This window comes from Rhinopithecus roxellana, chromosome 4, assembly GCF_007565055.1.
Source record: "Rhinopithecus roxellana isolate Shanxi Qingling chromosome 4, ASM756505v1, whole genome shotgun sequence".
NCBI lineage: Eukaryota > Metazoa > Chordata > Mammalia > Primates > Cercopithecidae > Rhinopithecus > Rhinopithecus roxellana.
Genome location: NC_044552.1, coordinates 46,919,974 through 46,943,783, shown reverse-complemented (window position 1 = coordinate 46,943,783; position 23,810 = coordinate 46,919,974). Strand labels below are relative to the sequence as shown.

General features: G+C 38.3%; 2 protein-coding genes across 5 annotated transcripts in view; one reads left to right on the top strand and one right to left on the bottom strand.

Moving 5' to 3' along the window:
* The first annotated feature begins 508 nt into the window (after positions 1-508).
* On the top strand, positions 509-13,320 carry BAG2 (BCL2 associated athanogene 2). 2 transcript variants are annotated; one of them, XM_010387931.2, is made up of 4 exons: positions 901-1,023; positions 2,423-2,617; positions 10,190-10,299; positions 11,931-13,320. In XM_010387931.2, the coding sequence occupies exons 2-4, from the start codon at positions 2,604-2,606 to the stop codon at positions 12,341-12,343; spliced, it is 537 nt and encodes a 178-aa protein (XP_010386233.1). In that variant the 5' UTR covers positions 901-1,023; positions 2,423-2,603; the 3' UTR covers positions 12,344-13,320. The 2 variants fall into 2 exon arrangements, with proteins under 2 accessions (XP_010386232.1, XP_010386233.1); XM_010387930.2 differs by lacking the exon at positions 2,423-2,617 and having other exon boundaries at positions 509-1,023.
* A 1,837-nt stretch (positions 13,321-15,157) lies between these two features.
* Positions 15,158-23,810, bottom strand: part of RAB23 (RAB23, member RAS oncogene family) — a 34,443-nt gene continuing 25,790 nt past the window's right edge. For all 3 annotated transcript variants that reach the window (XM_030928225.1, XM_030928226.1, XM_010387925.2), the window contains exons 5-7: positions 22,795-22,877; positions 22,011-22,103; positions 15,158-18,744 (exon numbers count right to left, since the gene is read on the bottom strand). In XM_030928225.1, coding sequence (XP_030784085.1) covers positions 18,605-18,744; positions 22,011-22,103; positions 22,795-22,877 — 316 coding nt within the window. In that variant the 3' untranslated portion in view covers positions 15,158-18,604. The remainder of the gene's footprint in view (positions 18,745-22,010; positions 22,104-22,794; positions 22,878-23,810) is intronic.

Genomic DNA, 23,810 nt, shown 5'->3' with positions numbered 1-23,810 from the left:
GAGTGCAGTGGCGAGATCTCGGCTCACTCAACAGGAATAATTTTAATAGCAAAAATTAAAAACTCCTTCATTAAGCCGGGCGTGGTGGTTCACACCTGTAATCCTTAGAATGGTAAAAATGAAGTAAATTCACTTTGCTTCCCACATCTAGCTAGATAGGGAAAGATGGAGTAGCTTTTTCTTTTTTACTTAATAGCTTCAGTGTTGTCCTGGCATTCGTTACTCTCATTTCAGAATAAAGTGGTAACAGGAAGGTCAGGTGAATGTGGGCTGCCTAGGAGCTGTACTTAACTGCCTTCTGTTTCACAAAAGGACCTTTTCTCCCTATATCACAGGACCCTTAATGTCGTTGTTCTTGCTTTGAATTATGGGTGCTGGGAGAAACTAAACGAAGCCGTCACTGAGCAATACACCCACAACCCATCGACCGATAGGAACCTTCGCGTGGGGGGAGTTGGTTACTTTTAGGCTGCACGAAGAGGCGGGGCCACGCGGGGCGGAGCTGGGGGTGGTCTGTGGGTCCGGGCGGGCTTCGGGTAGTTCCTGGGTCCGGGGAGCAGACGATCCGCTGGCCACATTAGGCGCTCGGTCTCTGCGTCCGCCCCTCCCGGTTCCTCAGAGACTTGCGCTCCCCAGGCCCGAGCCCCTGTCGGCCCGCGAACCTCTAATTCCAGCCGCTGCAGCCCCCTCCCAGGCCCGGCGTTCCCGAGCCCCGCGGGCGCCGCGCCTGCCCTTCTTTGGCCACGCGGCAGCCGCGGTGTCGGCGAGTCCTCCCGGGTTGCCCCTGCGGGCGTCAGAGGGAGGGCGGGCGCCCGCGTGGTGACGGCGACGCCTGCCGCCCGAGGAACGCTCCACTCGCCGCCGCCGGAGGGGCCGGTGACCTCTCGGCTGCCCCGCGTCGGAGGCTTAGATGGCTCAGGCGAAGATCAACGCTAAAGCCAACGAGGGGCGCTTCTGCCGCTCCTCCTCCATGGCCGACCGCTCCAGCCGCCTGCTGGAGAGCCTGGACCAGCTGGAGCTCAGGTGAGCCGCGGGCGGGCGGGCGGGCGGTCTCGGGCGTTCTGTTCGCCGCGCTGGCGGTTAGCGGACGGAGGCCGCGTGTGGCGGGCCGGGCCCTGGGGCACAGTGAGGCTGCGGCGACAGAAGTTGCTTGTTGAGATTTGTTGTGGATGGACGTGGTGTAGTTTTGTTTATTTCTTGGATTTTCTCCCCGGTCCGAGAGAAAACGCATTCGTAAGCTAAACCTGTGAGGGCGTGATGGTGGCCACACTTTGATTAACTTACCTAGGTGTTGGGGAGCAGGAAAAAGTCAGAGGAGATAAAAGTTAAGAGGTGACATTCCATGCGATTAAGGACTATGGCAGCGTGGGTCTGCAGAGCTTCTAGAACCTTCTGTGTGGCCTCAAATGTTTTTAACTTACTCTTCTCCCGTTATACATTTTTAAGGGAGGCAGCAGTTTACAGTGGCCCTCCCCTTGAAGTTAAGTTTCCTTGCTTCAGAACACTAAAGAGCAAAAATGAATAAAACAAAACCAACCCAGCAATCCATTGAGACCAAAGATTAGGGAGGAGTGAGGGGTAGGCAGTAAGTTACCGGGTGCTTCGTGCAGTAAAGACGTTGCGGCTTCTCTTTATCCCCTAACAGGATTCCGCGGTTCCGTTCGTCTCTCAGTATTTATTGGGCACCTCCCTACCTAGAAGACGAAGTGCTAGTCACTGGCCTGAAAGCATGAAAAGATAGTTTTCCCCTTTTCTTGCTTAAGATTTATTAGGTAATATAGTAGCAGACTTATACAGAATTTCTAAACAATTTAATGTTAATAGATTTTTGGGAAGACTTTAACGGTATATTGAAAAGTTTTATCTACTTCCTGTGAACGTTTGTCTCAAGTTACTGTGTAAATTTTGTGAGCAGGTGTAGTTAAAAGAAAACCTTGTTAGGCACCTGGAATTCCCTGAAACTGTACACAGGAGTTGGTTCTATAGTTTTCGCTAGGTTGTGCATGAGCAAAGAAGCATGTGAGCCAAAAAGTTCAGGAAACACTGCATGTGTGTTTTATCTCCCTCCATTCATACACCCAAACATGAAGTGTCCATTTGCCGAGAAAATACTTCAATAACCACGGCATCTCTTTTAACAAGTAAGGCATTATTATTGTTACTATTGGGAGAAAAGAGCCAGAGAGTGAGAGATTCTCCACTCAAAATCACTTCTTGGATGGCAGCAGAGAAACCTAAGCCCTAAACAAGGTTCTGGGGTTCCACTCAGAATGAGGCAAGTGAAAGAGAGAAATAGTGCTTCCTCATGGATTTTCACAATACTAGCAAACCTGACCCGTTCCACTCCCAGAAAAAGTAAAGCGCAAGTAGAAATTGGTGGCCTCAGTTACTGGAAGTCCCTCTAATTGATGTTTCTTTTTAGGGAGCCGCATAACAAGTAACACACCTCTCTCCATGTCTTCAGAACGTTGAGGGCATATTCTCAACCACTTCACTCGCTCTCCCTTAGTCAGAAAGAAAAGATTTTTTCCTAAAGGAATGGGGAGGATGTTACTCCACCCCGCCTTCCTTCAAGCTGAGTCATTGTCCTCCAACTTGAATTAATGCCTCACATGTGGTAGGTACAAAAGCACTCTGACGTGCTCCTCTTTAAAAAGAAAGCCTCAGGTTTTGAATATTATTATATTCTAATGTTTGATTAATGTAAAATGAATTCTGATTACTGCACATCAGTGATTAAATTACAACTTGCTTAATTAACATTTGAGCTGAGGAGAAAAGTGATTAATATGTGGCTGTTCATTTCAAGGACTGTTTTTTAGTAATTCTAGACTTTTGTAGGCCTTTTTTTTTTTCTTTTTAAAAAAGTAATACTAGCTGAAAAGTAAGGATTTCCGAAGGTAAGCAAAAATAGAGAAAAATGCTAATATTGATCCTATTAAAGTTTTTTTTGAAACCACATGGGCAATGGCACAGAACACTACACTATTAAAAACTAGAATCATGCGTACAAGATCGATTTTTAAACGAAAACATGAAACTCATATGTAATTTTGCTCTAATAGTTTGATTTTATGTTAACTAATAAAGTAGTGTAACTGGGTAGAATAAAACCTTACAGTTTGTACTTAGAAGTGTGCACGTAATGTTCCCTAACCACATGATCCTGTCAATTGTGGAAGAAATTTCATACTTCATGACCTGGAGTATGAACTGATCTACATGATGTTTAAAATGTTTGGCAGCAGTTCTACAAACTGTTAAAGGATTTCCATATATCTCTAATGGAATTTATCAATACGTTAGCCCTTTTTTTAGACTGCATTTTGTCTTCTGTATTTCTTCCTTCTACAGAGGTGATTCCCTTTTCTCCCTGTTTTTATGATCAATTCTAAATGGAGTCTGAGTTTTGCATTCCTCAGTGGCTCAAACCATCTTGCTTATTGTTACTTTTTAACAATTATTGTAATTTATAAAAAATACTATATTACAATTATATATATATATATAATGTTTTCATCCACAGTTCCTGGCTCATAACTCCCATAACCCTTGTGACAGTCTTACGTTATAATGTTGGGGTGCTTTAGGCCTCAGGAAAAAGAATCTCTGTCTGACCTTCTTGCACCTGCCTTGTTTCTAGTCTGATTGTGGATCAAAAGACCCTCATTCCAGAGAGGGTCCTGTCCCACGCCCTGGAGGAAGGAATTCAGCACCCAGAGACCAAGAAGAATCTGAATAGACTGGTCTTGTGTTAGAGTGAGAGCATACCCATTTTGTTCAGTCACATTTCTACATGGTTGTCATTCATGCTTATATAATGAAGCAAGCCTCCATAAGAACCCAAAAGGACAGGGTTTGGAGAGCTTCCAGATAGTTGGACATGTGGAGGCTCCTGGAAGGTGATGTGCCCAGGGACGGCATGGAAGCTTTGTGCCCCTTCCTCCTTGTACCTCACCCTACACATCTCTTCATCCATGTCCTTTATAATAACCTTTATAATAAACTGGTACATATAAGTAAGTGTTTCCCTGAATTTTGTGAACTGCTCCAGCAAGTTAAACCCAAAGAGGGGGACATGGGAACCCCAATTTGAAGCCAGTTGGTTGGAAGTTCTGGAGGCCTAGACTTGCAGCGGTGGGGAGTGGGGTCTTGGGGACTGAGCTTTCAACTTGTGGGATCTAACACTGTCCAAGTGTAGATAGTATTGGAACTGAGTTGGAGGATACTTAGCTGCTGACCACTGTTTGTTGGTGGGGAAAATCCCCCACATATTTGGTCACAGTAGTCTTCTGTGTTGTTACAGTGTGAGAGCAGAGGAAAAACACAGTGTGAAAGTTTTTTTCTAAAACACATGCTATTGTTTATTCATTTAATGTACACGGACTATATGCCAGGCCCCATGTCTTTGTGGAAGTTACTATTATCACCATTCTACAGATAGGGAAACTGACGCTTAGAAGCTTAAATGACTTGTCCAAAGTCACACAACTAGAAAGTAGTAAACTCCACATTTGAACCCAGGAAGCCTGGCTCTCCAGGCTCTAATACTTTATGCCTGAATTTTCTTAAATATGTCACATTTCAAAATGTAGGAATGATATATGGATGAACAGATGAGTTTCCTCAAAGAGATAAAAAGTCAATCTAAATTGGCCTTAAATTCAGGGGCTATTGAACACCCACTATGTGCTAGGTATTGGGTAGCTCATAGAAAGCTCAAGATGGTAATGAAGATGTTTGGGGGATGGGTTTTAGAGACTGGCAGGGGGGAAAATGATAGGACTGGGAGATTGGGTTGTTATGTGTTTCCCAAAACTTATGACATAGTGGCTCCTTCTGCCTTCCTGTCATTCTTTCGTTGTGGCTTAACCTGCACCCAGGTAGTGAAGGGCTGGGGTCGGGGGTGATAGGGATCATTCGTCTGACTTAAAGTTTCATGTTAGGGTGTGCCTGTGTTCCAGGAGTCACAAAACAAGATGGCATCATAGTTAATATTGTATAACACCCTGTAATTTAAAAGAACGCTTAATATATGTTGTTATTTGAAACTTTAAAAACCCTTTGAGTTAGGTGGAGGACACATGCTCTCTCTCCTAGAAATGAGGGAAGTGGGGTCCATAAGGATGAAGTGGCTTGCCTAAGGACATGCCACTGAAGAGTGGCTCTTCACACTAAAAACACTAGTCCCTTCTTTTACACCAAAATGTCTCGACAGTAAATGTAATTTAATATTTTGGCAGTTAGGGAAACCCTTCAGAATTTTACATTGCCTAAAAGTGATCATTATAGCATTCTTTTGATATAGGAGTACGGAATAAGAGACAGAACTATGAGTTTAAGAACCTGTTTTAGGCCAAGTGTGGTGGTTCACTCCTGTAATCCCAGCACTTTGAGAGGCCGAGGTGGGCAGATCACCTGGGGGGTTCAGGAGTTTGAGACCAGCCTGGCCAACGTGGCAAAAACTATCTCTAATAAAAAATTCAAAAATTAGCCAGACATGGTAGCGCATGCCTGTAGTCCCAGCTGCTTGGGAGGCTAAGGCAGGAGAATCACTTGAACCCTGGAGGTGGAGGTTGCAGTGAGCTGAGATCACACCACCGCACTCCAGCCTGGACGACCAAGCGAGACTCCATCTCAAAAAAAAAACAAAAACCTATTTTAGAAATTCTTTCTTTCAAATCACAGTATGAGCATTTGCCATTTTCCCTCCTTTTTATGAAAGCACAAATTCTCATTAATAAATAAGCCCACATTCATAATGGTAAGAATATAATAGCTATTAATACTATAAATACATGCCAGTGCCAATTCTAGACACATTATACATATTAACTTGTGTGTGTGTGTAATTTTTTTAGTCAGTGCTATCAGTCACTTAAACTCTACCTGCTTTACTTCATTTAGTCACAAGCACTGTTTCCTTATTGTCCCTGTTTCATAGGCGACTGACCCCTTTGCGCAGCTAGTAGTGGCAGTGCTGGCGCAGTTATCACTGCATACTGTATTAGCTGACATATTAATAGTAGCCACAGTTTGGGCAAAATTGCTGTTGTACTCCCCTAAGTCTCCCAGCAGTTTGCCATTTTGATACTGAGGCTACAGAGGTTTGTGAGGTGCCCAAGACCTGGGAGCTAGCTGAGGATGCATGCGCTCCAGTTTTGTCTTCCTATTGAGTGCTCTAAAATGTCTTTTTGTCAAAGCCTGCTTAGTTGTGATTTCATGCAGAGAGTTTTCCAGGAGCACAGCCCAGGCCAGCCTTGATGTGAGGAAAAGTTCTTTCCCAATTTGGATGTGTAGCTGCTTCCAGGATCTGTTAGTAAAAACAGAACTGCCCCTCTCCGCCAAGAAAAGTGTTGTCAGATGAGATATTAAGAAACATGAAGGATAAAGTGAGATGGTCCAACATTTCTCTAACCAGAGTTCCAGAAGAAAATAATAGAATGGGAGACAGGGAATATTCAAAGATACAACGGCCAAGAATTTTCTAGAACTAATGGAAAAATTGTAGACAAAAGACATGTATATGAGTTTAAGGATAGCAATAGCTGACGAACAGTACAAACATTACTTAAATTAAGTAGAGATCTAGGTTCAGCTTTTTAAAAGAAAAAATGTAAAATATGAGGTAGTCCATAGAGTAAATGGATGTACCAGGGCCAAAGGGAGCATGAATTGCCTTAAGGGAGGGGATGGGGGAAGCTAAGGAAACAATTCCTGCCAAAGCGATTGGGTTTTGAAAAAGGATCACCCAGTAGACAAGGGTCAGGGAGAAAGAATGCTACCTGAAGAGGGAATCGGACATGAAAAGCCCATGTTGCCAAATAAACCCTGAGATCTTTACATTCTGGGAATGACATTTTACCTTTGCATGAAATGAAAAAGGTATACATAAAAATGTATGTAAGAAGTTCTAGAAATGATAAAATCTGGTTTTCACAGGGATAATGCCCTGGTAATTTCTATTATGTATTTTTAAAAGCCTTGTGGGGTTGGGGGGGGTTCCCAAAAACACAAAATTTAGCAGTTCCATCTAATTATTTGGTCTCATTTAATGATAAAATATTTTTTTCATATGAATGATAGGCTTTTTTTTTTCTAGAATGTCTTTTTTTATCTATTTTGTTAAGAACATGAACTTACTGCTGTAACTCGTAAATGAAACCTTCCTTTTCAGAATAGTGTTGTTCTCTCTTATCATCTTACAATTGAATATCAGCCGAAAAAGTGTTGAAAAATTAATCTCTTCTTTCAGCATCTTCTCATTTACCAATCAAATGATTCACCTGTGTCATTTGTCTAAATATTGGAGTCATCGTTTGTGCTTTTAGCATAAATATTTAGTGCCAACTCAGTCTCTTTCCTATGTTCTGGGCCCTAGTTTATCTTTCTGAGAGATTGCTAATGTAAAATGTTTAAGTAAATAGTGAATGGTCCTGGAATAGGGCCTGATACTTGCATTGCTGTTACTTTGTAGAATATTGTATTTTGATTGTGTTCTCTAGCCAAATTTGTTACATGAGATTCTTCCCAGTTCTTTGCTTTTAGTGGCTCTTATAAACACAGACTTTGACATATATTTAATATCTTGAAGAATAAAGATACCCTGTGATGTTATAGCCTGTCAGTACTATTTTGGGGTATAACAGGTGGGTAACCGAAGGGGAAAAGGCACGTGTGTGCTTGGAGTAGGGGGAAGATTCTTTTATGGAATTGAACATGCTAAAACATTGATGAAGTTGTTCTTTCTGTGCACACTTAAGACAGCAGTTAGGATTAGATCTCTCATGAACTTCTAAGACCATCCAAATACTGGGAATAGGTCTGTCACTATTTCATTTTGCAAAAGTTGGCAACTTACTGTAATTCATAATAATAAGGTACCCTGGAAGTATACAACATGTTAAATATACAATATGTATATTTTTATTTTGCTCTCATTCCACAGCTTAGTTTTTTAGTGACTGGGCATATTCGTGTGTATGTATAGTGTGAGTGCATGTGTGTGCAGTTGAGTGAAGTGGGGAAAGTAGCGCTTCTATAGTTTGATCAGGGCTTTACACAAAAAAGCTACAGAGACTTTCCCTTAAATTTGGGAAAAGACAAAGATACCCCCATCATTGCCCCTGTTTAATACAGTACTGAAGGACCTTTTCTTAAAAAAAAAAAGTAATAGAAAAGTAATAGGATTGGGAAGGAGGAAATAAAAACTATGGATGATATGGATACGATCATTTACCTAGAAGAACCAACAGAATCAACAGACAGAACACTAAAATGAATACATGTAAATCAAGGTCGCCAGTGACAAGATAAACCTACAAAGACAACACTTCTCAAACCAGTAAAAATCAACTAGAAAATACAAATTCACAAGAGCAACAATATCCACAAAGACTACTATGAAGAATACATGGAACTCTATAGAAGATCTGAATAAATGAAGAGACATATATCATGCCCTTTAACAGAATGACGTTTTAAAGATGTTGAATTTCTCTCGTTTTTTGAGAAACACAATAAACTTACCCTAGAATTTATATGGAGAAGTAAAAGTCCATAAATAGCTAAGTTATCTTTAAAGAAGATTGAGGGGCCTGTTCTATCAAATATTAAAGTATATAGTACAAGGCTAGTGCTATAAACAAACAAAACAAAACTGGGCACTGGTATAAGAACAGTTAAATATACTAATGCATGGGATAGAGATTTTAGAGAGAAACTTAATTTACATTTGCTAGGGGAAAGATGGATTGTTTGGTAAATAATGTTGGGGAAAATGGCTATTTGGAAAAAAAAAAACAACATTCTTAACTAACTACATACAAGGGTTGATTCTAGGTGGATTAAAGATATAAGGAAGGTAGAACTATAAAGTTAAGAGAAAATATAGGAAAATATGACCAAGGGGTAGGGGGAAGACCTTAGGTCAAAACTTCAAAAGCATAAGCTATAAGGCCAAAAAAAAAAAAAAAAAAGATGAATTGGATCACATCAAAATAAGAGTCTCTCTTTAGTGCAAGACATCTCAGACGTGGTTCATAGAAGAGAGGATGAGAGATGGTTGCAATGTCTGTAACCAACAAGAATTTCTTGAGTATACAAATCAGCAAGGGGACAGTAACTCCTGTTTAAAAATAGAAAAACAAAATAGGAAAAGTCTATGAATAGGCTAACAAGGATACAAAGAGATGTCTGAAATTATTAGGAAAACGCTAGTTAACCTGACATACCAGTGTATTTCTACTACACTGGCAGCAAATAGAAAGTTGGAAAATGCAGAGTGTTGGTAGGGATATGGGGACTCCTGTGCTTTGCTGTGGAGAGTGGACAGGTACAGGTATTCTGCAGAATAATCATAGTACTAAGTCAAAAGCGGAGTACACATACCCTTTGTCTCAGCAATTCTGTCCTGGTGTATGTCCTAAGGAAATCCTCACCAAGGTCCAAAGGGGAAATGTATTCATAGAAGTGTTATTTGTAGTAATAAGAAGTTGGTAGACAACCTGAGTGTCCATCTCTGGGAGAGTGGAGAAGGAAAAGCAGGTAGGTATACACATGGAGTATTATAAAATAAGTAGCAGCAACTGATTAGAAGTACACATAGGGGGCCGGGTGTGATGGCTTACACCTGTGATCCCAGCACTTTGGGAGGCTGCGGTGGGCAGATCACTTGAGGCCAGCAGTTTGAGACCAGCCTGGCCAACATGGCGAAACCTCGTCTCTACTAAAATTAAAAAATTAGCTGGGCCCGGAGGCTGAGGCATGAGAATCAGTTGAACGCGGGAGGTACAAGTTGCAGTGAGATCGTGCCACTGTGCTCCAGCCTGGGGGACAAAGCAAGACTGTCTCAAAAAAAAAAAAAAAAAGTACACATAGGATCCTGGATGCTAAGTGAAAAAATAAAAACAGAATGAGATATAAATTCAAAATATACAAATAATACAGATCTTGTAAAAACAAATACTGTTAATTAGATAACACTAAATAGAATGATTGCCTCATGAGCTGGAAAGAAAATAGAAAGGCAAGTGGATAAAAAATAGAAAAATGAAAATTTTAAAGCAGAAATGAAGAAGTTTTAAAAAGTCTGGTGATCTTTAAACTTGATTTGGGTTGAATGAGAGATAAAATTAATAGGAAGAACATCCTGCATACAATAACCGTTTTGTTTTCCCAATTTCTATAGGGTTGAAGCTTTGAGAGAAGCAGCAACTGCTGTTGAGCAAGAGAAAGAAATCCTTCTGGAAATGATCCACAGTATCCAAAATAGCCAGGACATGAGGCAGATCAGTGACGGTGAGAGCCATCTCCACAGAAGGGGCTCGTCTTTTACACTCCTTTAAAGAGTTTATGATAAGTGTGGGTCAATTTTTGCTTGACTTTCGGTATGCGTACACTAGGCCACAGCATTTAATGTGAGCCACAGAGAGCAGCTGCAGCTGTCAGTTTATTATAGCAGCCACTTACTCAGAGATTTCTTCCAGCATGCTCTCTACCCCAAGCCATGGCTGGGAGAGATAGGAAAAAGCCTGCAAGCTCAGAAGAGCTGGCCCCAAGCAGTAAGGCCATGTGTTTTATCCCAGGTTCACACTCCTAACTTCAGTTCTTCACAAGTTACTGGACAGCAAGAGACTAAAAAACACAGAGGAAAAGGGTGAGAGTGGAAGCAGAGAAGTAGAGACCAAAAAAAAAAAAAAAGATGAATTGAGGTACAACATAAAGAGAGGGACAAAATGCAGAGAAAATGAGGAAACTTGTAGGACCAGTAAAAGGCATGAATGTAAAAATGTGCTGTCATTTTCTTTTTTCTTTTTTTGAGATGGAGTTTCACTCGTCACCCAGGCTGGAGTGCAGTGGCGTGACCTTGGCTCACTGCAACCTCCGCCTCCCGGGTTCAAGTGATTCTCCTGCCTCAGTCTCCTGAGTAGCTGGGATTATAGGCGCCTGCCACCACGCCTGGCTAATTTTTGTATTTTTAGTAAAGACAGGGTTTCACCATGTTGGCCAAGCTGGTCTCGAACTCCTGACCTCAGGTGATCTTGCCTGCCTCGGCCTCCCAAAGTGCTGGGATTACAGGCATGTGACATCACGCCTAGCCTGTGCTGTCTTTTTCATGTGAAGAACATGTAATAGGTAGGAATAGGTCACTTGTGATTTTCTTTTTATTGGCACTGGACTTCCTACTTGGGCTCCTTTGGTGCCACACAGGCCACATGTTACTGGGCCAAGTGGCTGGTGAGATAAGTAAGCAATCTAAATCCAGATCAAAACTGTTACACATCTATGGTAGGCCATGATCTAGTCTCTACACTGTCCTGCCCAAAGATCAATGAATTAGGAAGTTACAGAAGCAGGAGATTGCTGACTTTTTCATATAAATAATGAAATGTTGATAGAGCTCCTCATGCCGGTCAAGACTTTAGACCACTGTCCTGTTTCTATCTGGAGAAGCATGAAGTCAGTGCCTAGTATTGATGCCAGCTTATCTTCTATCATGATTATATTTTCTCAACCAAAATTTGGGGCAGTGTATTCTGATAAATGCACTTGTTGTTATGGAGAGATCTGGGACATCTGATCTCTGGAGCTGTACCCAGCATAAATCCTATATGTGCTTACTGCTCAGAGTGTTAAGACTTGATTTCCATCCCAGTTACAAATGCATACCTACCCAAACTTTTGCAAACATGCCAATTTGAGAAGTCATCTGGTATCCCATATATAAAGATTGTCAGGAAATGGTATTCTACAACCTCTGTCTATAATCTAATACATTTCATCAGTTAATGTTACATGCTAGAATTTTAGCTTGTATCTTTAAAAAAATTTCATAGCAGAGATATTTAAATAATAAATTTAGTCACAAACAAATGCCTTAATGTTCTTGACACAGATAAGTTTATGTCTCATATTGATTGATGTTTTAGGAGAAAGAGAAGAATTAAATCTGACTGCAAACCGTTTGATGGGAAGAACTCTCACCGTTGAAGTGTCAGTAGAAACAATTAGAAACCCCCAGCAGCAAGAATCCCTAAAGCATGCCACAAGGATTATTGATGAGGTGGTCAATAAATTTCTGGATGATTTGGGAAATGCCAAGAGTCATTTAATGTCGCTCTACAGTGCATGTTCATCTGAGGTGCCACATGGGCCAGTTGATCAGAAGTTTCAATCCATAGTAATTGGCTGTGCTCTTGAAGATCAGAAGAAAATTAAGAGAAGATTAGAGACTCTGCTTAGAAATATTGAAAACTCTGACAAGGCCATCAAGCTATTAGAGCATTCTAAAGGAGCTGGTACCAAAACTCTGCAACAAAATGCTGAAAGCAAATTCAATTAGTCTTCAAACCCAACAGCATTTACACAATACATATGGTGTAAAAATGATAAAATATTATTTTAATTGATAACTAGTTCTTTATGTTAGATATAACCACTTAGTTGGTACTGACAGTTGTTTTAGATGAGGAAAATATTCCATCAAGTATCTTCAGTTTTGTAAATAACAAAACTAGCAATATTTTAATTATCTATCTAGAGATTTTTTAGATTGAATTCTCGTCTTATACTAGGATCTAGCATATTTCACTATTCTGTGGATGAATACACTTTGTGGGGGAAAACAAGTGTTCAGCTAGGGGCAAAAGCATCACTGCTTTTTCCTGTGCTTTGGCGTGGAATCACGCAGTCACCTTGGGCATTTAGTTGACTAGAAATTCTTTACCTTAAGCAGCACACACATTTACTACACACACAGTGTTAACAAAGCACTGTGCTTAGAGGGATAAAAAGGAATCACAAAACAAGAATCTTTCCAAAGTTGTCTCATTCCGCAATGTTAAGGCATCTGTATCAAATTATTTTGGATGTAAAGATTCCTGTGTCTCATAATATGAATGTATTTTTTGATATACAAGAAACTATGATATAAAATGTGAGAAAACCACCTATAATTTGCCACTGTGAACAATTATATATCTGCTTCATCTTTTCTCAAATGCATCAATTCTCTAGAATTCCTATATTGTAACTTGCCTTTTTTAAAAAGTTAGATGCTGATATAAAGTCTGCTTGTCAACTTAATGAGCTCTATTTTGTGTAGTTATATCTTTCTTTATCCATTCCCATCTTATGGACATTTAGGTTGCTTCCAGCTTGTTGCTATTACTGCAACATATTTTTGTACGCAGGGCTTTTTCCTTCTTTTGTTTTCGATTTTCTCTGTATAAAGGCCCAGCAGTGAATTATATTGGATCAAAGGGTATAGACATTTTCATGGCCTCACACAGTTATTAAACATTTTTTGTACAAAGGTTATAGCAATTTATACTTTTTTCAGTAATTAAAATATAGCTATTTCACTGAACTCTTTCCAGCACTGAGCATTAACACTTAGTTTGCATTTTGTTTACTAAAAAGGTTGGCCAGTGTGTTGATTCTTCTTTTATCTGTGATAAAGTGAAGCAATTAGAGAACACTTATTTGTTTAAAGTAACTAGTCCTATTGATACACAAAAATGCAACAACTTCCCTGGATACTATTTTGAAATGAACACATCAATTTTTATTTGAATGTAGGTATTCTTCACACTGAAAAACCAAATCAGGATCCAAACTGATTTTATATATGTATATCTCTCTCAATGCAAGCAATATTGAACTTCTTTTTCTCTACAAAAATGCCAAGTTAGTCTCTTTATAAAAAGCAGTTACAATCTGAAGACATTTATGTTACTTCCTTTGCCAGCTCCAACTCTGGCTTATTTAAATCTTTCCATTTCATGGGAAACATTAATTCTATCTATGGCAAAGCCACTTGGTTTGTTAGCAGACTCTGATTTGCTGTCATCAGGCTGTGAGATGATTTTTTTTGTGTGCATCACTTTTTTCTTGACCAGCTTTTTGAAAATTAAGAAATGGATAGTCAGGTTTTCTTCAAGTTCTCAAGTATTGTCAGCATTCGTAAATCCCTTCCACTCTGGGAAATACTACTGCTCCCTGCTTCCCATGGCTTCCACATCAGCCCAGGACTTTTTCTACCACAAATTATTCTGGTTCTGCCTCCTTGACCTTGGTATTCTTAGCATTATTTTTCCCATTTTTTTTTTTGCAATGGAGTTTTTTTTTTGGAGGTCATTAATTTCTGATCACAGACTTGAGCACACTCCACATTTCCAAGCTGCTTGGGGTCCCTGGTTTGCAGTGTCTCCAGCATTCTGTATCTACAGCCACATCTAAAGGGCAGGGAATCTCCAGTTTCTTTGTTGTTGTTGGTTTTTTTTTTTTTTTTGAGTCTCGCTCTGTCACCCAGGCTGTCTGACAAGTAGAAGACATACCCACTGTAGCAAGGAACACTGTGGAGTATGAGTTAGAGAAAAGAGACTGTGAAGGAAAGGGAACAAACATTTTGTAGACGTTTAGTGAAGAATATATTCTAGGGAGGCAGTTTCTATAGTTTCTTTCGTTTACTTCATGAGGTTTCTTTTTGTTTTTTTTTGAAACAGAGTCTTGCTCTGTTGCCCAGGCTGGAGTACAGTGGCACGATCTCAGCTCACTGCAACCTCCACCTCCCGGGTTCAAGCGATTCTCCTGCCTCAGCCTCCCAAGTAGATGGGACTACAGGCGCACGCCACCATGCCTGGCTAAATTTTTGTATTTTTAGTAGAGACAGGGTTTCACCCTATTACCCAGGCTGGTCTCGAACTCCTGACCTTGTGATCCACCTGCCTTAGCCTCCCAAAGTGCAGGGATTACAGGCATGAGCCACCGCGCCTGGCCAATGTGTTGATTCTTAACATGTATTCTTATTTATAAGAATGGGAGTATAATTTATTTTCAAATGATGATCAATCTCCTGAGTCACATTTTTACCCTCATTTAAACTATTGTCTTTTATATAGACTATAAGTGCATATAGAGTATGTTTTGCCCTATCTCAATTCCATACCATTCCCAGCATATAATATACAATTTTAGGGTAGCCCTCCTGCCATTTCTTGTTAGCACTGCTTTCAATATAATGAGGTTATTAAATATTGGCAGAGTATCTGAAATATGAAATAATTTTAGGTTGCTTTGATCTTTAAAGAAGTTGCATTATATATTTTACTATTTAGTTCCACACTGTTGATACAATCATACATATCACACAAAATTTTAGCTTTGAAATGCATTTATTTTTTGATTATTGGAATTCATCCTTCATGAAATTTTTATTGAGTAGTGTGTTTTAAATTAAGCTCCAGAGTATAACTGCAACCAAATAGCAATACATACAAGTGGTTTTCCATTCAAATTTACAAAAGCACTATTTATTAGTAACAAAAATATAGAAGGAATTCAGTTTTCCTTTTATCCCAAATTTTTTATTTTTAAAAGACCATTTACTAACATCCTACTGTAGATATTTTGAGGGAGAGATGAAAAGAAGTACCACCTAATAAAGATTATTATAGCCAAATCATCCAGTTAGCCAGGAGTTTGAATATTTCAGAGTGTACTGCCGGTTTTAAATATTTTGTTAGCAAATGAATTCATCTGTATGATGACAGACTTACATGTTTTACAGCTGAAAACGTAAGGAGTGACAATAGTACACATGACATTCTTAACAGTTAAAACTGAGTAAGTCCTGTTCATTAGGTAGGTGCCACGTGGAACAAGCTTTCACCTCATCAGTTCATTTTGTTTTCAGAGAAACAGACAAATGATAGATTAATGGGAACATTTTATCAGGTTACCAGTAACTATTCCAAAGGTTTTGAAAAAGATGCTAATAATTAACACTATCTTATATTAAAAGGGTCCAACACTAAGTTGGGACACTAGGTCCTAAGGCCAACTCCCTATTCTAAGGTCTTCAGAAAAGGTCCAATTTCCTAAAACTCACAGGTCCAAGGAGTACATGTTGAGAGTTCTTTCTGAGCACTGCACTGCCAACTTCTAAAGCAACCACCTAAAACTTCACTCCATAATGAGGAAAGCTTTCATCCTCTTTTTGGTAGTTTTAGCTTTATTTTGAAAAAATACATGTGGGCTATGAACTTTGGGCAGATACAAAGGAAATAATTTAACCTGGTTTTATTTAACTATATTGCCTTATGTGGGTTATTCTGTATACTATTTAATTCATAGCGACTGGAAAAGTAAAGGGAAACCTGAGGAACTTGGAAACACGGCAATTATTCCACAGCAATATGTCTATGCAAAAGATTAGCCGTAATGTTAAAAAAGTAGATTAGAGTACAAATGCACAATCACCTGGAATCTTGGCAAAGTTTTTCTTCAGTATACATGGTTTCATAAAATAATTAGAGTTATTTAAGAGAATGAAGGGTCTTGGAAAAAAAATGTCAATTTTTGAAGGCTTTAAGAATTGATTAAATTGAGAAATTAACATATGGCTGACTTTCAGGCCTACTTAATTATTTTAAATGACTAATTATGGTTAGTTTTAAAATACGGCAGTGCAAATTAAAAATTCAAATATGTAACAAAGATCTCTCTTCAGTTCTTATTTTAAAAAAGACAAAACTAAGTACATAAAATTATATTGCAAATATTACAGGAACTGCAACTATCCTCAGAGATTACTTTTTTAAATATAGGTAACATGCCTTTAGCCACACAACTAATATGAAAAACAACTAGAACACATATAACAAGTGATTTTTCTGCCAATAAAGACCAAAAGATTATTTACTGCAAAATATTATTTTGTGCAAAAATTAAAGAGACAATTTGAAGAGAGTAGAAAAGATGACTCATTAGCAGTATCCACTGTTAGGAACTGAGTTTTGCCCCCAAAACCTATGTCATTGTCAGCAATGAGAGTAGTGACAACTGGTGACATAAAAATAAACATTTTATATTACTGTGAAATAGATAATGCCAGATCATTTCAATATAATGAAAAGCGAAATTTACTCTTTTTAGTTTTTTTATTTTTCAATCTAAAATAGCAAAGAGAACATTTACTTTTGATCACTTAACAAGGACACACCGAGGAAATTTGATTTTCTCAACATTAGGAGGACGAGGGGAGTGCAGATGGAAGACTTAAAAAACAAAAAACAAGGTAAAACACGAAAGGCGTACGTAAAACATTTTTTAGTACAAATAATGAAAAATGACTTCATGACACATTTTCCAAGAAAAGTTATTTTTACATATTTTGAAATGCTGTAAAAACCAGGTATATTGAAAGGGGTTATTTACAGGTTAAAAATAAAGCCATTGATGAGTGATAATCAGTTTTCACAGAGTTCACGCAATTATCTTAGCTGGAAAGCTATTGTCCCAAGTGACAAAATTTATGCTCTGACACATGATTACATGTTAAATCGTTTTGTAAAAGAAATGATTTTGTATGTGGGACTGACACCTGAGAAAGTGCTATACAAACTGAAGGTTATAGAAATTTTGAAGTGATAATCTTAAAATACCATACAAAAATGTGTAAACAAAAGGATGGTTTAGAGTTGCAGGGCATTATAAAATCTGTAATTTTAGTTAAGACTAATAATAATATTTTTGTGCACTTTAAAAATGGTTAGTATAATCTTGTAAGTTCAAAGCTGGGTTCTCAGTGAGCAGCAAAAGGTGTTAGATGCATCACCACACTTCACAGGACCTCCTGAATGATTACAGATGTGCTGTGTACCTTCTTAAGGGGCTTTGGCTGACCTGATGACAGCAGGAGCTCACCATGCTTATGGGTGACTATACCAAAAAGATTTTGCAATAAGGCTCACCTGGGAGATGCTCTAGCATTCAAATTCCTATACTCCTCTTTTATCTATGCTGTCAGACGAAAACTGCTTACTGCTTTTAAAAGATATAATAAACTATAAATTCTGATAGTAAAGCACTATAAAAATTAGGCATGATATTTTTGGCACAAAGCGCTTTTTAAACCCAAGCTCATTTTGCAAAATACATGTCTAGAGTTTCTCATTTGAAAATAAAAACATATACACAATATGTAAATGGTTTTATAAGTGAATTAGAATGTACATTTTCTTAAATAATGCACATACCTTCAGCTTACTCCAGTACCAGACATCTGCATGCACAACTCACATTCTACATTACACAGATATTGCACAAGTACCAATGCCAAAATACTAATGCAGGCTGGCAAGATTTAGGGTTTACCTTTCAGTATTATTTTGTGAAAGTATTCAGATTCAATATTATTTCACAGAAAAGCTAGATGATCAATTTCAGGAAAAGAATGCTATCTTTCCTTGATCCATAGTATTAAAATCTGTAACAATATATTTAGGCATTTCATTTATGTTTTCCAGCATTTAAAATTCAGCAAAACCTGTGTTTGAAATTTCTTATAGCATTCGTTTAAAAATAGGAGAAGCTTCGTCTAATGTAAAAAAAATTAAAGGAGTCCATAGGGCAATAATTTTTCCACCAGAGGTCTCACTCTACATTCTGAAAAGCACTGCAGAGCAATATTTAAGTCTGTCACTTTCAGAGAGCCATTAGGTGCAAAGTCTGCTGAAAACCTTGTAACATACCATGACAGCTGGATGGGTTTCTTAATGAACTGCACAATGTAATTCAATTATTTTCCTCCCAAAACATCTTAGGGTATGCTACAGCTGCTAAAAGGATTTCTGTTTTTCTTGGTCCTTTGTTTGTTGGGTCTAAGATTGATGACATCTCCACCATTGAGGGTACTTGAATTCTGACCCGAGTGACTCCCACCAGATGTATTAAACACACCTGTATAAATTGAGGGAAAACAGTGATTGCCACTGACATGCCTCAGAGTTACCTGTTGCATCCAGCTTGTTAGTAAAAGTAATACTTTCAAGTATTTACAGTATCTTTAAAATTGCAGTAAAATCCAACAAAATTTACCATCTTAACCATTTTTAGGCATACGGTTCAGGGGTATTAAATACATTTGTAATGTTGTGGAATGATCACCCCTGTCCATCTCCGTAACTCTTCATATTTAAAACTGAAACTCCATACCCATTAAACAGTAACTCCCATTCCCCCTCCCTGCAGACCTTAGCAACCACCATTCTATCTTCTGTCTCATGATTTTAGCTACTCTACCTTATATAAATGGAATAATAGTGTCTTTTTGTGACTGACTGATTTCATTTAGCATAATGTCTTCAAGGTTCATCCGACGTTAGAACACTGAAGCATTTCCTTCCTTTGTAACGGTGAATAATATTCCATTGCATGTATATACCACATTTTGCTTATCCATTCATACATCAATGGACACAGATTTATGATTTTAAAGCTTTTGTTTGAGTTTTAATAGCTAATACACATGGTACAAAGTTCCAAGGCTATAAAAGAGGTCACATTAGGGCTCTTTTTCACCCAGATTTTCACCCCTTGCCAGTTTTCCTCCCCTAAGGTATGCATGTTATTACTCTTCCTACTTATCCCTCCAGATACAGTTTATGCATATATAAGCTAAAATGCATATATATTCTCTTTCCTACCTAAGTTGTGGCATATTCTACACAATGTTCTGCATCTTTTGACTAACAATTTATCTTTGACATTTGAAATCAGTAAATATGATAATTTTATTTATTTATTTTTTGGAGACGGAGTCTCGCTCTGTCGCCAGGCTGGAGTGCAGTCCCATGATTTCAGCTGACTGCAACTTCCGCCTCTCGGACTCAAGTGATTCTCCTGCCTCAGCCTCCGAGTAGCTGGGACTACAGCCGTCCGCTGCCACGCCCGGCTAATTTTTTGTATTTTATAGTAGAGACAGGGTTTCACTATGTTGCCTAGGCTGGTCTCAAACTACTGAGCTCAGGCAATCCACCCGTCTGGGATTACAGGTGTGCTAGGATTACAGGCGTAAGCCACTGCGCCTGGCAAATACAATAATTTTAATAACTTATTAACTTCACATCATGTCACTTCCTCAAGAATACCTAACTTTTAGTTAACAACAATAACAACAGTATTTGTGAGGGCTGTGTGTGTTTTAATTTAAGAGATGGGGTCTTGCTCTGTCACCAGGCTGGAGTGCAGTGGTGCAATCATAGCTCATTGCAGCCTTCAACTCCCGGGCTCTAGCAGTCTTGCCTCAGCCTCCTGGGTAACTGAGACTACAGGTACGGGAATGTGTCATCAGCTAATTTTTCCTTTTTTTTTAAGAGAGAGGATATTGCTATGTTGTCTAAGCTGGTCTCAAACTCTTGGCCTCAAGCAATCCTCCTGCTTCAACCTCCCAAATAGCTGGGATTATAGACACGAGCAACCACACCCAGCTATTTGTGAGATTCTGTGTTAATACTAGTAAGATAGGTTTTTCCTACTTGTGCTAAAACAGTAAAAAAGTGGCCCACAGATAAAAGTGATGAGTAGCTAAAAGATAAAGAACTTTATAGTTTCCATTATGAACTGTGGTATTCACAAAATGAAACCTTCAATTTATGAATGATTTAGCATCCATGACATACAAAATTCTGGGCCAAAGACACTGTCAGGGATACAAAGGTGACTAAGACCAATTCTCACCCACAAGAAGTTTACAATGTAATAAGACAGTAAACAAGTAATGCCATATGAAATTATATGTTAAGTGTCATAAAAGAGACAAAATCTTACAGAAGGTTCAAAGGAAGGACAGATTACATCTGAAACATAAGAAAGGAAAAACTACATGAAGAAGGTAGAACTGGGCACTTGGCAATGCCCTGGACTTAGATGTCTATTCTTCTAGAAGATGGAGGCTCGGCAGTGGCTCACACCTATAATCCCAACACTGGGAAGCTGGGGCAGGAGGATCACTTGAGCCCAGGAGTTCAAAACCAGCCTGGGCAACACAGTGAGAGCGTGTTTCTTTAATTAAAAAAAAAGAAAGAAAAAGTACGGAGGCTGTGTGTTCTTCAGGCAGGCAGATACACAACTGAGAACTTTCTAGAAAGGCCTTGAGGAATGAAGTGTTCCTTCGACAAAAGATGGGAAAAAGGTCATTCTCAATAGAAGAAAAAAAAAATGACCAAAAGTGAAGAAGCAAGAAAGCATGGGGCATACTCAGAAAAGATCAAGACCTCTGAGAGAACCAGTAAATGGGGTACATATATATAATGGTGTGGCAGGAGGCTACACAGAAGGAAGGGTAAAACCATCTTTAAATGTTGGAATGAAGAGAATCTGCATTTACTTTGTTCCACAATATGTCTTATTAGATAAAGCATTAATCACTAGATATGAAGAAGACAAGAGTAGGGCCAAGGAGACCACACCAGGTAGAGGCTTATTGTAAGTGTCCTGTGTTCACAAAGCATTTAAGGTCTCTGATGGCAAGAAATTTTGCAATGAAAATGGCGAAGTCAGGGGAAAAAAAAAAAGCCAGAATCCAGGAAACATCTAAGTTAAAACAGGTCTAGAAAATAATGTGTTTCTATGTATGTACTGAAGGCGGACGGAATACAGATATGAATTCCTTAAGAGACTATACAAAAGATTTAGAACCAGCAACTTTGGCTCTCATTTTCCTGGAATCCAAAGCAAGAAGAGAGACATACATGGTCAGGCAGTTATTGTGTAAGAGAATACAACACACTTGTTCTTCAGGGAATGCTAAAGTTTTGCTAGCATTTAATATAAGAAAAAGCAAAATTAGTAATGGGTAATAAGCAAGATGGTAAGAAAAGGAAAAGGTAAGAGCCAGTATAAGTACAGATTCAGAAGAATAAGTGTTATAAAGCTCCTTTACATACAGGACAGATCTTCACAAAAAGTCTTTATCTCTGCTGTGTTTAATCTATCAAATGGGTTTATAAAATTCAATGGCAAAAAAAACCCATTAACGCAATATACCTTTTAACAAGAGACCTGATACTTATCAGTTTAATAATCAGTTATCAGTTTAATAATCACTTTTAAATCACATTTCTGAAAGAAATTAGCATATTATATGTATTTTTTAAAGTAAATATAATAATAATGGAAAACAACCTTACCAAGTAAATATGGGCTAAAATTTCCTAGGTACTTACCAATTTTGTTACTACCTGAATGCATTAGCTCTGGATCCTCAGCTATTTGTTGTTTGAGTTTCTGAAGGTATTTTTCAGCCAAATACTTAAAAACTAGAATAAAAAGAAAACATCCAGAACCAGGTCAATGATTTATGCATGTAAATCTGTTATTTCACATCATTTATAATATTTATGCTTACTAAACAAATTTAAAGTTAGAATTAGGAGCATACAATCTAGTTAAAAATTCAACTTTTAAAAATTATTTGGGCAGTATCTGAGTACAATGATAATATTAACAAATGTGTAATGGTATTTTATTAGTAAATGAGTGAAATAATACTTGCAGTGATTGGCTCTTCTAAGTATCTGAATAGTGATTAATATTAAACAACACTAAACAGACTCAGTCTTGAAAAGATGTCTACTTTCTTTATGTGAAGAAAAGTATCCAAAACAGACATCCAAGAGAATATCTAGTTGTAGTCTAAATAATTGGCAATTCTAGAATGAGAAAAATAACTGATCATCTTTCTCTAATTTCACTTTCTTAAACTAGGAAATACTATTAAACAAATTAAAGTCATTGTAACTACCTAGCGGAATATCGACACCGTGGAGTTCTAAAACAACTGAGTTATTTTTAACAGGTAGGCATCAAAACCACATATGCATATACTCTACATACACTGCATATACTAAAAACTTGTTCTCATTATAAATATAATTTCTAAACAACACAATTTTAAAAGTGCAAGAATAAAATTTTGTTTGCAATATGTATCCTTAAAAGGCAATTTACCTTCATTCACATTTAGATCTTCTTTCACTGATGTTCTGTAGAACCTTAACTTTAACCTTTTTGCCAGTGCCTCAGCTTCCTCACTGCACATCAATTAAAAAAAAAAAAAATGCTTTACAAAGGTGCCTTCTGATAGCTTGTTTTTTAAATCACTTTTAATTACATTTACTGAATACAGTTTGGCAGGGAAGGGGGATCAGATCTTTTAGAAAATTTTCGTATTTCTTTTTAAAGGAGCTTGATATCAATGCCCAATTAAGTAAAATCAGTTGAAAGCTATGTTTTCACTTAGTGCCTGAACTGATTTTAGTCTTCACTATTCTTGAGAAATAAACACCAACTCTTATACCGTATGTGTACACAGAAGACTTTTCTATAAAGTCATTAATCTCTAGCCCTAAAATAAGAAAATACCACTTTTCTTTACATAATATTTTAATTAATTTTCTCTCCTCCTAAGAACACCTGTAGTTAAACTCTAATAATCTTATAGCGAATTACTTATTTTATTCTTACTGGCCATGAAACAATTTTGCTGCCTAAATCCGAAGTCACTATATTAATGACTGTATCTCCAAATTGTACTCCTAATTTTAGTTTTATCAGGAGTCCTGGTTGTGAACTCCTGATATTAATGTCATTAGAGAGTTGTAAACATACCCCATAGGCTCCCGCTATTCCCCTGGCTTCTGGTCTTCAGCCCCTTGGGTAGTCTCCTCCGACACTGTAATCAAGGTTGGTCTGGGTGTCCACTAACATACAAGGGACAGTATGTGACTTCTAAGACTGGGCCATAAGAAACACTGTGGCTTCTGTCGTGCTCTCTCTTGGATCACCCACTCTGGCAGAAACAGCCGCCGTGTTGTGAGAACAGGAGAGGCCCATCTGACAAGGAACTAAGGCTTCCTGCCAAGTGAATAAGCCATCATAGAAATGGATGGTCCAGCACCAGTGAAGCCTTTCTGTGAGAAGAGGCCTAGCCAACATCTCGACTGCAGCTTCATGAAAAACCACCA